The sequence below is a fragment of the Phoenix dactylifera genome, chromosome 1 (assembly GCF_051530095.1).
Source record: "Phoenix dactylifera cultivar Ajwa chromosome 1, Ajwa_hap1_PhDact_Kaust_v1.1, whole genome shotgun sequence".
NCBI classification, from domain to species: Eukaryota; Viridiplantae; Streptophyta; class Magnoliopsida; order Arecales; family Arecaceae; genus Phoenix; species Phoenix dactylifera.
In genome coordinates this window covers 25,472,803-25,489,367 of record NC_143190.1, presented here as the reverse complement: position 1 = coordinate 25,489,367, position 16,565 = coordinate 25,472,803, and the positions used below count along the sequence as shown (strand labels likewise).

Genomic DNA, 16,565 nt, shown 5'->3' with positions numbered 1-16,565 from the left:
ATCGAAGCCTTTGGATCTCACCGGGGTGCTAGCTCCCTTGCAGAGATGGCTATGGATGGCTGAAGTCCTCTCCTTTGAATCAACCTTTGATTGGCTTGAGAGGAAGAAGAAGAAGGATGGATTTAGGAAGAAGAAAACAAGACCCGCGGCCTTTCTCTTTTTCTTACTTTTTGGAACCAAGATGAAGAAGGAAGAGGGCGTCCCAAGCTTTTCTTTTTCTTCTCTTGATTGTGGCTCAAAGGAGGAAGATGGAGGAGGGTGCTCACGGCTGGAATGAGGAGAAAGACATTCTTTTTGGCCGAAATTCCATGCTCCCTTTTAATTAGTTAAGAGATAAGGATGAGTTCCTATTTTTTAGGAACTCATCTTTATCTCTTCTTTTGGCTAACAAGGAGGGGCGTGCGCCCCTCCTCTTTCTCCCATGCACACCCCAAGGGGAGCCCTTCCCTCAAGTTCATTTAAATCTGCTATTTAAATAAATTAAAGGGGGTTTTAATTTGGATTCATTGCATGAGTCCAATCCTAGTCAAAATAGGATTTTTATGAACCCATTTCAATTTCCTCCAATTCCTAATCCAATTAGAATTTAATTGAGCCATGACTCTATTGAACTCTTCAATCCTAATCCAATTAGGAGTCATGAAATTAATTAGATTAAATTTAAAATTAATTAGGACTTAAGAAAATCCTAATCTAGTCAGGACTTGTTCAATTTTCAGCCCTAAGACAATTTGGACTTTAGAAATCCTATTCCAAATAGGATTCTAATTTAATTTGAAATCCTAATCCAATTAGGACTCCAAAGATCCTACTCCAAGTAGGACTCATGATCAAGTCCAATTAATTAAATTCAATTAATTAAATTAAATTACAATCCGATTGCAATTATTCCTTCTTCTAGCCACTAACTCTTAGCTGGTTTTCATTTATCAATCTAATTGATTATTTGTGATTCCTAGTCACATTCAACAATTGGATCGGTCAATACCTCTAATGTGTGTAACCCCATAGGTTTCATTCTGACTGGTAGTGAGATATATTATGATCTCTATCACAATATCATTGAAAACTTCTTTCAATGGGTTGAAACAATTCCAACTCAACTCACCAGGGATTATCGACCATCGAGATGATCCCTGTGAGTCTCACCATCCACCAGTGACATCTAGCAGTATGTAGTGGCCACCCAGCAGAATAGAATGATGAACCTCTAGGTGCAGCAATCGTATGATACAGTCCTTCTATCGTGGATCCCTACAGATCGGAGGTCATGAAAAACTCGTCAAACCCCGTCGTCTGTCATATGTCTAGATTTATTTGACTTGAGTTCGATAGTGAAAAACTCTTTCTCCACTTTATATTTCTGCCCTGGCCAAGGTCTTAGAACTCAGTCTAACAAATCACATAGGATCACTCCTCTTCTATCAAGGTCGATAGATTCCATGTAAGTGCATACCCTACTCCTACAGTGAACTTACTGCAGCCAATCTATACTACAAGGACCCATATGGCTAGAGACCATGTATACGTGTAGTCAAACTACAATAACCTCACTGTGAGTAGCCGAAGCACTGCAGGTCAAAGGACCAGTCATACTACTGCAACATCAAGCAAATCACTGACGAGTGGATAGACATCCAAGTGACTTCTTGTCTTAGTCACGCTCAGTACCCTTGTTCTCTAACAAGCACCTGCACTATCACTTCAGTGTCCCTACACTGTGGACTCGAGTCTCGTCCATCCAGAAGAAAAGTGATCTGTGCACTGATCGGATCGATCACCGTCCTCGTGATGATCCATTGATCAGGAGCATTTAGAAATTAATCACCAATGATACATGGCTCAAATTCTCAACTCTTGAGAATATGTATCATCATCTTATTAATTCTTTGGACGATTCATAGACACATAAACAATATGAATGAAAAAGATGCCCATTTATTATTCAATAATAATAAAGTCAAGTACAAATTTATGTCCTAAAATTAATAATATGTCCGCCAGATTGGCTTCTAGGGCATATATCTAACAGATGACTCGTCCACACGAAGCTCCGGAATGATCAGCTTTTCGGGAAGTGCTAGCTCGCAGGGAGGCAGAAGGTTGGCTGAAATGGAGAAGGAAGAAGATGGACCTTTACAGCTCAAGAACTCCTTCGTGGGCTTTCACCTTCAGAGCTACTCTCTCCTCTCACTCTCTTTCTCTAGTGCTCCTTTTTTTTGTGTAGAGAAGAAGGAAGAGGGGTGGCCTATTTATAGGCCAAGAAGAAGGTGAGGTGTCCCTATGAGGTGTCCTGTGAGGTGTCCTACCAGGACACATGTCACACATGCAAGAAAAAGATGTGTTCTGCTCCGCCACGTGTCACGCATGCAAAGGGATGAGGTGGCCTGGAGGGCGATGTTATGGATGACCTCATGAGGTAGATGAGGTCATGGATGACATCAGGAGGAGTGTGAGGTGTCCAGGCCCGCCACATGTCACACATGCAAGCAAAAGAGGTGTCCTGCTCCGCCACATGTCACGCATGCAAGCAAAAGAGGTGTCCTGCTCCACCACATGTCACGCATGCAAGCAAAAGAGGTGTCCTGCTCCGCCACGGTCACTTATGCAAAAGGATGACATGGCCTGGAGGGCGATCGAAATGTGGGTCCCACATACAGTATGTGGGTCCCACCTAAGCATCCCACATATAGTATGTGGGTCCCACATATGCAGGACGTGGGTCCCACATACCTCTAGACGATTCTCAATCGTCAATCAGTCATTTGATCAATCCAAAAACTTCTAAGCGTGTGACCTCACAGGTTCGAGCCTAAGCCGGTAGTACAAGAACACTTTCTGTACTAATCGAAGTAACCATCTAGCAATGGGACCCAACGACCGGATAGGCCGAATAGATGCAAAGCAATATTCTAGAACCTATGGATCATGGTTACCGCATAATTCATCCTCTTGATCAGAAAATGTCCAGGATGGGTTCAGAGTCTGTCTACCTTGAAATGATCCATCCGAAAATATGTTTCAATTCAATAAGTCAAGTGATAGAGATTTGACTTTTCCTGGCTAGGGTACTACTTAATTGAAAACACAAGACATTCACCCTTATTCCTAAGGAAGGTCAATTCCATCTTGATTTGCAACTGACTACCATAAGTACTTGATTGGATCCAGAAACCTTTCGTTGCTGGATTAGAAATCCAGGTAGTCCGGCACCAAAGTACAGTGAGTTACTTACAAGCCACCGGTTGCAATCTCAGGTCTAAAGGATACATATACCCATATCCACTTGGAACAACTCTTGACAAGAGAGAGTCCGTCAATTGGTCACGTTCAGTGAACGTACACTACCATTCACCTGTATACGATACTAGTATCTCTATACTCTTTGGTTTGGAAGACAACCAACAATTATGATACACAATGACCTATGCCCGATAATATTATCGTCCTATTAATAGTATATCATACAGTCTTGAATATTTAAGGATCTGTGTGACAAAATAATATTTCATTACACAAAGCAGTCCTAAGGACTTCATCACATCAGAGTTTGTGAAGATGTTCTGGTAATGAATAAATACCATGTTATTTATAATTGATTCGAATACATTTACAATCAACAATTGATTGGATTTAGGATATAATTTTCAACAGATCCATTGATCAGGAGCAGTTCCGGAATTAATTACCTAATAACACATGTCTTAAATTCTCAACTCTTGAGAATATGTGTTATTATCTTATTAATTTCTAGGACGATTCATGAACACATAATAACATGAATCAAAAAAATTTCCAATTTTATTTATTAATAAATAGGTCAAGTATAAATTTTATGCCTCCAGAATAAATACAATGTGTCTGCCAAATTGGCTTCTAAAGCATACTTCTAACACCGAGCTCCACCCGAGGCAGCAACCCTCTTATTATACTTGGCCATCAAGGTCTCGTCGCTGAAGACCATTCCTGCAATTTCTGATAGTAGGAACCTTAATGAAAATCAAGTATAAGAAGGAGAAAAGAAAAAGAAAGGAAAACGACCGCGTCGCCCTTACCCTCGGGATGAGCCGAGCTTAGGCCGACATTTAACAAGACCTCCGCGCTAAGCAGGTCAGGAAGCTTTAGAGTTCCACCCAGGCCGAGCAGCTTGTCTAAAATCTCCTGCTCGGACGACGACAACTTGGGAGCTTTGTTCTTCACTGTGGCCAGCGGCGAGCCCCATGTCGGGTCGAACCCCCACGACCGTTCGGAAGTAAAAAAAAAAGAATTTATCCTTCCACTCACGAATGGAGGAAGGAGCACCTCGGAAAAGTGTGTAGCCTCTCCAAAAAGAGAAGTACCACAATTCTTTGTCTACGGGGAAAGTTTTTAACACAAAGGAAGCCCGGGAGACGTTTATCAAGGTGGGAAGACCATCAGCAAGATAAAGAGAGAGAAAACCAATAATCATTCTCTATGAATTCAGAGCAAGCTGCACGGGAATGAGGCGATAAGTCGCTAGAAGCTCGTTCGCAAATCCATGAAGAGAAAACCTCAGTTCGGCTTGGAGCATCTCCACATATGCTCCAATTCGACCTTCGGAAGGGTTGGTGACCCGAGCCCCAAGCCCCGGAAGCTCAAGAATGAACTAACACGGGGCCCGAACCAAGCCCAACTCCTCTTCGGTCAGACTCGAGCCGACTCCGCCCAGACCATGGTCCAGCTCGAGCTCGACCTCCTCCACATCCGAAGAAGTCCGAGCTCGGGATGGACCCGCACCGGGCTCAAGAGCTCTCGCAGGCGAGCCCATTGCATTCGACATCAAGGGCTTCGCCTTGCTCACAGAAAACCAAAGAAAAGAAGAGGAGAAGGCAAAGGAAAAGAAGAAGATGGAAAAGAGGAATAACTCTCCGAGCAACCGAGAAGGAAGAAGATACCTACCCAAGATTTCACCGAAAAAGATAACTGAAAAAGGGGAAGCATCAAGAGTGCTTGAGGAAAAGCTTGAGAACGACGATAATGGCGTCTGGAAAGAAGAAGAGCAAGAGCGATGAAGGACAAATGGGGGCCTCAAGGCTCTGATCGGCCTATCCGGACGGTCGAGCAGCCAGATCTCACCCATATGGCAGATCTAGAAGCTTCCTCAGCAAATCTTCCTGGATCGCAGCATTAAAAGCAGAAGTCATCATGGTGGCCGCCTCGGAGGACGGAGCATTAATGATTGGCCTCTTGCGTTCCATCAGGTAATGCTTCAAAAAGGAGCGCGCATGCAGCGCATTGAAGAGCCCCCTCCGCCACTTCCTCTTGGAATGATGTGGCAGCTTAAACCACCCAAGCTCGGCTCGGAAAGCTCGGCCTGAGGCCGATTAGCTCCAAAGATAAGAGAGGCGCACCCCACTCGGCACATACCCATTTACGGATATGTGGTTGTAGCATAGGACGATCCACAGCTCGGTTACTTCCTTTGCTCGAGCCAAAGAACGACTCGAACTCAAAAGTTAGAAGACAAATGATGAGAGGCAAAATGGATTGTCCTACTCCAGTATGGAGCCACCCAATTCTGACAGAGCAGATCTTAGAGCCGAGCAAGCTAAACCTCGGTCCCACCAAAGGTCGAGCCAACCTCGACCAGAGGCCAAGCCGACCTCAGCTCACCGAAGGTCGAGCTGACCTCGCCAAGCACAGGCCGCAGCCTCTGAGCCTGCCAGACCTCGCCCGCAGCCGCACATGCGCGCGCGCCCACGCCAATGACGCTTCGGTCCGGCTCTAGGGTGCCCTGCAGTGTCGACCACGAGTCGAAGAGGCTCCTCAACTGTAGGTACAATGATGCTCCGGTTTGAGCTCTGGGGCACCCTGCAGTGTCGACCGCGAGCTAAGAAGCTTCCTCGACCGCAGGTATGATGACCCTCGAGCCGACCTCGGCGTAAGGCCGAGCCCACGCCCGCACATGTGGCCGAACATTCCGGCCATGCTTGCTGCCGAGAGCCAGGCCGACCCGACTTCGGCCCGAGGCCGAGCCGGCCTCGGCTCTGTCAACCTCGATCCCATCAAAGATCCTGCGGATCCTAGCGGTCGTGGTGTTAAAGGCTGGTCATCATGTTGCTACCTCGGTGGGCGGGGCATTGATGACGGGCCCCTCGCGTACCATCAGGTAACGCTTCAAGAGGGAGCGTGCACGCAATGCATTAAAGAGCTCTCCTGACCACTTCCGCTTAAGACGTGACGGATCATCAAAACAAATCTGGAAAGATATCTCCCGCCTCCTCCGCTTATGGGATTGATCTCCGTAATTTACGCCGCTTCCAGCTAATGGCCAGCTGATCACAAATTGGTCCGAAACTTCAAGTAACGGCCGATACCCTTCCCCTATAAAAAGGGGATAGAAAAAGGCCTTCGGTAAGCTTTCTAAAGCTTCTCCAAGCAATTATAAGCTTATTCAAGTTTTTACAAGCATTCTTAAGCTATTACAAGCCATTATAAACTATTTTGAGCTACAGGAGGCCATCAAAGGCACTCAGAAAGCTTTCCTCTCTCAAAAGGCCCGGCTAACCTAGCCATCGGAGGGCTTTCGTCGGAATTTCCGGCCAAGGCTTTGTGCAGGTACCCCGGAGCGCAGGAGGTGGCCCTCTTTCTCCATCCCAGCCGGCATCTTCTCGAAGGTACCCCGGAGCACCGGAGGTGGTCCTCTCTCTCCGTCCCCAGCTGGCGTCTCCTCGGCTTCCTCCGGCATGGTCACCCTCAGGCCAGATTTCAACCACAATATAGGCGACAAACCTCCATCAAGCATGGAGAATTGTGCATCAAACTCTTTATAAAATCCTCTTAAAAATCTCAGAGCATATATCCTTAAGTTGGAATTGTTGGCTTTTCAAAATTTTTTGATATGGCAATGATATAGATTGTGCCGGTTACCATTGCCTTTCACTTCCTAAAATAGATGGATATGCTGTCCTGCATCTTCGTGGCAATTAAGCACTCAACAAAGCAACCACAATCTTTGTGGCAATAGGGATCGCCTGTCTTCTTGATCGGCTTGCCATTGTGTGCACTGATACTGCATCCTTATCACTAAGGCTTCCTCTTAGTTCGATGAGTCCTTTGCATTCATGTACACTTTGGATAGGGCTCTCCTCTATTAGTGCTCTTTCAACCGAGTGGGAAGGTCAGCAAACTTTCGTATTTATATAAAAGATCTGTGCTCCTTTGGTTGCCTGTAGCGAGAAATAAGTAAAAAAATAATGCTCTAGGTCCATGAATAGGGACCCACTTTTCTTCAGATCCGTGTTATGAGGACATTCGCCTTCTCTGATCACCGCTTCTCTTTGCCACTTGAGCCCGGCGCTTCCCGGTCGCCCCTCGCGTTGGCCCCTCCTTTCTTGGCCACGAAAACCTTAAATCAGCACTACCACCACCACCTTAACAAACGACGAACCCCGGCAGGAACAACTGGGACAAAGAAAAGAGGCTGTTATGCTCTTCGCTTCCTTCTTCGCTCGACGAGAAAACCCTAGCTTGTAGCTTCTCCGATGGGGTAATCCGATAATCACTCGCCATCGTTCAATCCAATCCAGTTTGCGAATCGTCAAGTGAGTATCAATTTTGATACCCATCTACTGCTCCCCCCTCTCCTTCTTGATCTACCGATTTCTTGGGAGCTTCTATATCTTTGCAGATTTCGTTTCTTCTCTTTTACGTTGTGAATGAATATTGTTTCGTGCCTTTGAACTTCTTCAAGCAAAAAAATAAAAAGGAAAATGGAATTTTCTTGTTTATAGGTGATTAGCACCGATGTCTTCCTTGGAAGCTCAGGTGTTGGGTCCCGAGATGGGTCCGGAGGAGGACGAATCTCCTAACTCGGATTTGGGGGACATCGGGATAGAGTGCTCGGATGAAGCCATGGATGGCCCCGAGACCCCCACTGGGAAGGATGGAGAGATGATAGAGAGTTATGATAGGAGGGAGCTGATTGTGAATGAGGGGGACCGAAATGCAGAGCCCTTTGTGGGCATGGAGTTTGACGGTGAAGAGGCTGCCAGGGCATACTATAACGCCTACGCCTGTCGTGTGGGCTTCCGGGTCCGTGTTAGCAGGTGCCACCGCTCGATGCGCGATGGTAGCATCATATGCCGCCGGTTTGTCTGTTCCAAGGAGGGCTTCTATATCCAGAAGGGTCAGGCCAGGAGCAAGAGGCAGCGGATAGTCACGAGGGTGGGTTGCATGGCAATGCTTGTGGTAAAGAGGCAGAGTTCTGGCAGTTGGCTTGTAACAAAGTTTGTTAAGGAACACAACCATGAGCCAGTGGCTCCAAGGCAAGTGGACCTCAAGCCCCGTATGCTCATGGAAGTAAAGAAGGTCGAGGTTTGTCTTGACGAGAAGGAGAATCCTGTCGAGAGAGGACTGGTTGTGGCGACACTTCCTCAGGGAACTTCTGATCTTGAACCGTATGAGGGTATGCAGTTCCAGTCTGAAGAAGCCGCCCGGACATTTTATTATGCATATGCAGAGGATATGGGTTTTACTGTTCGTATCAGCAAGTGCCGACGTGCACGAGATGGATCAATTATTTGCAGGCGATTTGTGTGTTCCAAGGAGGGTTATTATGTGAGAAAATATGGAAGAACTAAGCGATCTCGAGCTTTAACGAGAGTAGGTTGTTTAGCCAGGCTCGTTGTGAAGAAACTAGATTCTGGTATATGGGTTGTTGCAAATTTCGAGAGGGAACACAACCATCCTCCATTTGTTGTAGGGAATGAGCTGAGCTATCAGCCACCAAAGCCTACAAGACGCATTAACTGTGGTGCCCGTGCATCACTACCAGTTCCAAGTGCTGCTATGCTGAATATAATGCAAGATAGTCAGAGTTCTGTGAACTTGCGATTTAACAGGCTGCATCAAGAAGGGATTAGGTTTGCAGAGGAGGGAGCAACATCAGTGGAAATTTTTAATGTGGCTATGTTTGCTCTGCGGGAGGCTACTCAAAAGGTTATAGCTGCAAAAGATACTGATATGTTGCCACAGCTTGGTAATTTGGTCAGTGGAGGCAATACCGATCGTCTTAGCTGGACAAATGATTCTGTCAATCAGATAACCATGGGCAATCAACAGTGCTCAAAAGAAGTTAGGCAGGTAGCTGCTTCTAATGGTCCTAAGCTTATGCAGCAGCCCTTGAACGTTGTGCTTATTGCCCCTGGTTTGCCTAATGAATCTGGTCAAGCTCCTTCAGCAACTAACTTCCCTAATGGTCAAGCAGTACTGGGAGGGCTAGAAAACCAACAGCTAAATATGACAATTCCTGTTTCTGTCCAGAAGCAGCTGTCTCCTACTGCACATAGATTGGATGGAAATGCATCACCAGGAACAAGTATGTCTGTAGGAAGGAAAAGAAGGTGTAGTACATCAGTGGATGGTATGGATAGTTTCATTACTGTTCGGGATGTAGGAGAAAGGGATTCCAAACAAGATGGAGCTGCAAACCAACCTCAGGTTTCATTTTTCTTCTCAATTACTTTGAATATCAACTCTACTTCTTTCTCCTATTGCTTGTGTCAATCCTCTGTTTGTTTGAAGGACTAATGGTTGTATTTTATTTTCTTTTAAACCTTAAACTAATACTACATGGTAATATTTGTTCGAGAACAATTCTATGATTGCCCTTTCTGTAACTGGCATCCACTGTGAACTTTAAAAATAATACATAAAGTTATCTGCAATAAAACAAGCAATGTGCAACAAAACAAGCAAAATATGTTGATGTCATAAACGTGTACCTTTTATTGGTCATATTTGTCACAAATTTATTCTTAGTTGGACTGTTTCATATATTCTTCCATTTCCTATAGCTGATTTGAAATAGGCGATCTAGAGACTGTCATATTTTATTCCTATTTTTCATTAGCAATTTCAGTATATGTTGATAATGTTTAATTTTAATGAGTCATTTTTCTGTTAAGTTATGCAAAATGCCCTTTCTGTAGGCATAATTTGATCCACAGATGTCACTTCGTTAATGATGATTTAGCTAATTATTCGGATCTTTCAGCTTTCAACTGCCAGCTTTATATAAGATGTCATTTTTGAAGGAAAAAAGTAGAAGCATAATATTGATGCCTTTTCAATGCTGAGGCTAAATATCCTTTAAAAACTTTAGTCAAGATTATTTGTCATGAACACTATTAATCTAACAAGGTCTAGTTTTTTCTTAGTGTTTGTAGCAGATCTATTTCAATTGTAGTGAGTTTTGGGGCTTGGTGTCAACTCATATTAGGCATCCTAAAATCTGATAGGAGTTGCTGTTTAAATGAATATTGGTCAATTATTTGAGGGCCGCCAGTGTTGGATTTGTGCACCAATATCAACGAAAATTTTGAAACTTTTGGGGACAACATGGCCCCCACATGTTCCCAAGGGTCTGCTGTTGCCCAAAACTGTTACGCCTTGGCTTCGGAACATACATACATACACATGCATGCATGCATACTGGTTAATAAACATTTTGTCATCTTGGTTAAGAAATCATAATGCTGTAAAAGATGTTAGAAATTACCATGCTTTTGTCTTGGATTTAATCGAGTTCATTTAATTTTTTCAACTTATGTGTTTTCTGCTAGTCCCTTGTTATTTATGTTTGATGAAGCAATGCTTGTTCTAACTTCTTAATTTCATCATATGTGCATCTGTCCCATTCATGAAGGATGAGAATTTTTCAAAGTTGGATAGAAGATCCTTCCAGTTCTCCATATGGGCATCCTATATATCTGAGCTTTTCTTCATGATTTCCTAACCGCTCACATTTGTTGGCAAACACCCTATTTATAACCATCAAGCTAGTCCCTTCATTAGGATCAGCATAATGAATGCTTAGTCCCCAATCATTCCTATAAGGGTCTACCACTTGTGCTATTGCAAGCTTTCGAAATCCTTTTGAAACTCCAATTAATCCATGTTGCTTAATTTCTCTGCTTCTCTTCTAAGTTGTAGAATATAACATTCAATTACCTCTCTTGATAAGAATCTCTTTGATTTTCATTGAACATGTCTATATCATCCAAGGTTCGCAAGACCGATTGTACCGGCGTACCGGTCGGCACCGGTACGGTTCCGGTTCGGTACCGGCTTGGAACCGGTACCGAACCGGCCGCGCGCGCGGAAATTAAAAAAAAACAAAACAAAACACGTCCACGCGCGTCTGGGACGCGCGCGGACGCTTCAAATGCTCTGTGGCATTTAATGCCCCCACGCGGGCAGCCAGCCCGCGGGGGCACGGTGCCCCGCGCAGGGAACCGCGCTTGGGCGCGTTTCCTAGCGGGGAAACGCGCGCGGTCGCGCGCTCCGCTCGCGCGTCCGCGCGCAGTTCCCAATTAAAAAAACGGCGCGCGCGGGCGCGCGCGGACGCGTCAAATGCCACAGAGTGGCATTTAATGCCACTCTGTGGCATTTAATGCCCCCACGCGGGTTGCCAACCTGCGTGGGCACGGTGCCCCGCGCGGGGAACGGCGCTCGGGCGCGATTCCCTGCGGGGAATCGCGCGCGGGCGCGCGTTCTCCGCTCGCGCGTCCGCGCGCGTTTTTCAAAAAAAAAAACAAATGCCACAGAGTGGCTTTAAATGCCACTCTGTGGCATTAAGAGGCGCACGCGGGCTCTAGCCGCGTGGGCGCTCTTCCCCGCGCGTGGGGCGCGCTGCCCCGCGCGCGGGCGCTCTTCCCCGCGCACCCACGCGCGGGGAAAGTGTGGCTTGGACCGGTGCGAACCGGCCCGGTTCGCACCGGTACCGGCTTGTACCGGCGCGAACCGGGCCGATTCGCACTGGTTCAGGTACAGAACCAATCGATTCCGACCCAGTTTGGGTCGGAACCGTTTTATACCCCTGTACCGGACCGGTGCCAGTCGGGCTGAACCGACCGGTACAGGTCGGTTCAGCAGACCATGATATCATCTCAATCTATTCTCAATCGCTTTTGTCCTTTATTGGCTTTTATAACACCTTTCAAATATATATAGTCATTCTGTTATTTATATTTGATGAAGCAATGCTTGTCTTACTTCTTTAATTTCATCATGTGCTTTTATCCCCTTTATGAAGGACGAGATTTTCAAGGTTGGACGAAAGATCCTTTCAAGTCTCCATGTAGGCATCCTATATGTCCTCAAGCTTTTCTTTATGATCTCTTAACCTCTCCCCCATGGTTCATGGTACTGGTTTTATTCTTGTAAGGTGACATTATTTGTCAGTTTGTGGTATTGACACTCGGTATGCCTCTTGTACCGAATACTAGTTCGTTACTGACACAACATGGTACTCAGTTTGGGGTGGTATTATTTGATACAGCGAACCATGCCTCGTATTTGTTGTCAGAAACCATACTTATAACCATTAAGCTAATCCCAAAGTTGGGATCAGCTTAATGAATCCTTATTTCCCAATCATTCGTATTAGAGGCTACCTTTTTTGTTACCCAAAGCTTTTTGAAATCCTAGCTCCAATCCATGTCGCCTTAAATTTTCTCTGCCTCTGTTTCTAAGTTGTAGAACACATTCAGGTACCTCTCTTGATCAAAATCTCCTTAGATTTTCATTGAGAATGTATATATCATCTCAATCTATTCTCCATCACTTTGTCCTCAACTGACATAACCTTTACAACACCTTTCAAATACTTGCAGTTGTTTCTCACTCATCTTTTCTAGTTTTACCTACATCTCATTTGATGTTCTTTCTTGGTTTTTTTTTGACTCCTCATTGTTGCCCAACATTTTGAGTCAAATAACACTTAGTTGAAGGAAAAATTGACTCTCCAATTCTAGAACTTATTGCTGTAATACCATATTGATTCATATTATTTGATCTTTCAATTGAATCTACAATTGGAAATCAGTAAACTCAAGTCTAGATCCCCTTGATATTTTCAGAGATTCTAGGAGTTGATCAAATTTTAAATCTAAAAAGGTACTTCCACAGCTTAGCTCTGAATGAAATGCTCAAGACTAAATGGTAGAGCAAGAAAGAGACAAAGATCTTTATTTCTTCCAGAGGAAATGAAAAGGCAAAGAAAAAGGTAACATATGCTATTTAGCTAGGACTCATAACCACAAGATATGCAAGAGAGGATGAAAGAAGGGAGTTTGTCAGTAAAGGTGTCATTGCAACTCTAGCTGATCTCTAGTTGTTCACAGCTATCACTGTTGACATTACCCTTTATACTTTGTGGGATCCTTTCTTTAGAGGTCAGCTACGAGCCTACAACTTTAAATTGTGGCCCTACTAGTTAGAAAAGGCAGAGAATAACAAATAAGGGACCACCACCACCTCAGATCTTATACATTTATTAATTGAGAACCGTGAATGCATAAACAGTCCATGCAAACAACAGAAACATCATATTAATTCATATAAAAATCAGAATAATAGCAAAACAGACCCAAGTTAGGGTATTTTTGTGCCCATTTCTCCCTTCATTGGCAATGTATGCGAAAACTGTTACTCCATTTGCGTATCTTTCACACCATCTATTGGAACAAGGTGCATCAATTGTTTGGAAGAAGATGGCCTTGCAACTTGCCATTTGACAATTGCAAAATAGATCGAGTAATATTTTAATTGATCCTGCTATCTCATGGATCTTCATTTTGCTCTTCTATTATTTGATAAACGTTGTGCATGAACTTGCTTCCTATACTAGATAACAACATATGCATTGAGTGGCTTTATGATAGTTCCTACCTTGCGATGCTGCATATTTGTCATTTTCCAGATAGAATAACTAACGAATGTTGTCATCTATCGTACCAAGGATGCACATGTTATATGTTGACCAGATTGATGACCATTCCCTTCCCATATTGCAAATTGAGATTGATGACTCTTCCCTTCCCATATTGCAAATTGCCGAACTCTAAAACTTCTTAAGCAGATAAGTTCCATGATATTAGATTACTAGTTATGAAAATCAATGTTTGAAACTTCTGGTAAAAGAGAAAATAATTAAATTTGTTTTTAATCATATACGTGTCTTCGAATTTATCCAAGAAAATTGCACTCCAAATATAATTAGCAATTCTTTTGCCAAAGCTTATTAAGGTTCCATGATAATTTTGAGAATTAGAATTAAAGCTATGTAGTCAACAATGTTTCAGTAATATCCTAGTGGAATCTGATTCTTCAGTGTTAGTGAATATGATTACCAGCCACATGCAGACCATCATGAATAATATTTTATTTTCTGAGAGAATTGACATATTGGCTAATTCTTAAACTATGGCAGTTCATCATATTTGGGTAACTAATTCTGCGGCAGACAGGTTGGCTAATTTTGCTTGCAAGTCTTAAACTAATGCCATATTCAGTAATTTTTAGTTTTCTTTCGCAAATTACTGAAGACAATAGAATCTGATTTTCTTTTGGTTCTTCTCTTTCTAGCCTGATGGTAAGTGCAGAAGCTTTTTCTTTCTCTCTCCTGATTAAAAGCTCTTCTAAACTTTCTTTTTGGGATAATGCTTTATGTTCCTCACAGTATCTGAACTTATTGCTTACTAATTACTGTTAGGTGTCCAACAGAACCCTGTCTGAAACATTGGGTCATTTGTCAAGATAATAAAGACAGATAAGATTCAAAAAATTCATTTTTCTTTTGACACTAGTAGCTTCATTATTAACCTCAAACATTAAAAGTCATAAACAATAAAACACAATAATCTATAAAGCTAATGAGATTTTCATGCTACTTGATGGCTTAAGAATCATGTGAGTTAACCATCCTTAAAATATTCCAAAAATCAACTTGCAAATAACCGATCAATTAGATATTGTTTTTGTAATAACCCAGCTTAATATGTCTTTACTTTAAATAGACCCATCTTTGTTTAATTCTAGGCCCTCGGAAGAAAACTTATTTTTCTACTTCTATATTTCTTTCTTTGATTCTCTTTTTATTTGGCTCCTTTTCTAGATTTTTCTTCTTTTCACTTGATCTTATCACTAACTCCTATTTTGCAAATTCTTATCCATTGTAAAGGGTTATTTTAGTATGCCTTTACATTATTTCTCCTTTTACACTTCATAAGTTAATTGGGTACACCATCTTATGGCTTTGTAAAGTGGCATCTCTTCATTCAATGATATCTGAATGCAGACTAATGCAAGCATTGATGATTTTGTTTGGATTTGGATGGCTTTAGTGAATCAAATAACAGGGGCCAAAAGTGATGCAGGAGCATCCTCCTCACGCCTTAGTCCATGAACATTGGGTCAAGGTGCATGAGGAAATTGAGTCCCAAGTTGTTGAGTCCTTGTAATAAGTGAATTAATTCACAATGGTTTAGTGTCTTTGACGCCTAATTAGATTGAGTCCAAGGTGTCAAGTGGGTCATTGGTTGATTAGGAATAATCACCTGTCAATTGGATTGAGTCCCAAAGAAGTGGATTTTGATTCCATGCGCAAGAAGAGTCCCAATTGCTTGCGGCTGGAATCCCATCCATTCTCTCGCGTTGTCACGCAAATAAAGGCTGTCACATGTGGCTAAGCCTCATTTGGTAAGTTGTTTAGGTGATCAATTAGGAGATTGAAGGTTTAAAAAGAGTCCTTATCTGGTTAAGAGTCCAACTAAATTCGGAATTGTAGTCCTTATCTTTTCCCAGCTTTCCTCTCTATATAAAGGAAGGTTTGAAGAGTAAAATGCAGAAAATATTTGAGTTAATAGACCCTTTGTTTCGTGAAGAGAGACTCTTCTTCCTTGGTGTGACGCCAACAGGCTGAAGGAAAGGGGTGAGATTCCTCTTCTCCTCCTGCCCGGTTGATTTGGTTTGGGTGAGACTCCCACAACCATCTCTTCCTTATCTTTCTTTGAATCAAGTTTTTTTTCTTTGTTTAAATCTTCTGGAATCATTCCATCATCATCTAGCCTTTCTCCCACATCTCCCATAATCCAAATCCCATCACTTTTTCCTAAGAATTCACGTCCGGATCAAGTTCCACGAGATCAGCCCGTCCGTGAAGTTCAGGATTTTCTGAAAGAGTCGACTCCAACTTCATCGAGTCGACTCGAAAGTCGACCCAAGTCGACCTCCAGAGCCTCTCAGGTCGACTCGTCTGGTACAACGAGAGCTCGTTCCCTGATACGCCCAGCGAGTCGACCCCTTCATAACTCGAGTCGACTCCAACCTTGCTCGAGTCGACCCTAAGGACCCTTGAGTCGACCCCAGCTGGAAAACAGAAGAACCCGTTCTCTGGATTCTCTGAGAGAGTCAACCCCAGCCTGTCACGAGTCGACCCGACCTACCTCGAGTCGACCCCAGCTTAGCACGGGTCGACCCCAGGTCTGCTGATAGCAAAGAAAGCCCTCTGCATCTCCTTCCGCCCCTGCGTCAAAAAAATTGTTCACTATGTCAAAAATTACACATAATTGAACCAAATTTAATGGGCTCACCAAGTTGATCTTCTGGGTAAAGTAACACTTTTTGTAATATAGCAATGGTGTATGTTATATACAGATGATATAGTGTTGATTGATGAAAAGAGAACTAGATTAAATACTAAATTGGAGTTATGAAGGAAAACTTTAGAGGATAGGGGCTTAAAGGTTAGTAAAACAAAG

General features: G+C 43.4%; 1 protein-coding gene across 2 annotated transcripts in view; it reads left to right on the top strand.

Moving 5' to 3' along the window:
- Window positions 1-7,188: 7,188 nt before the first annotated feature.
- Window positions 7,189-16,565, top strand: part of LOC103697533 (uncharacterized) — a 34,200-nt gene continuing 24,823 nt past the window's right edge. The window contains exons 1-2 of one of the 2 annotated variants that reach the window (XM_039121287.3): window positions 7,189-7,565; window positions 7,755-9,462. In XM_039121287.3, coding sequence (XP_038977215.3) covers window positions 7,768-9,462 — 1,695 coding nt within the window. In that variant the 5' untranslated portion in view covers window positions 7,189-7,565; window positions 7,755-7,767. The remainder of the gene's footprint in view (window positions 7,566-7,754; window positions 9,463-16,565) is intronic. The other variant, XM_088721128.2, reaches the window with a different exon arrangement.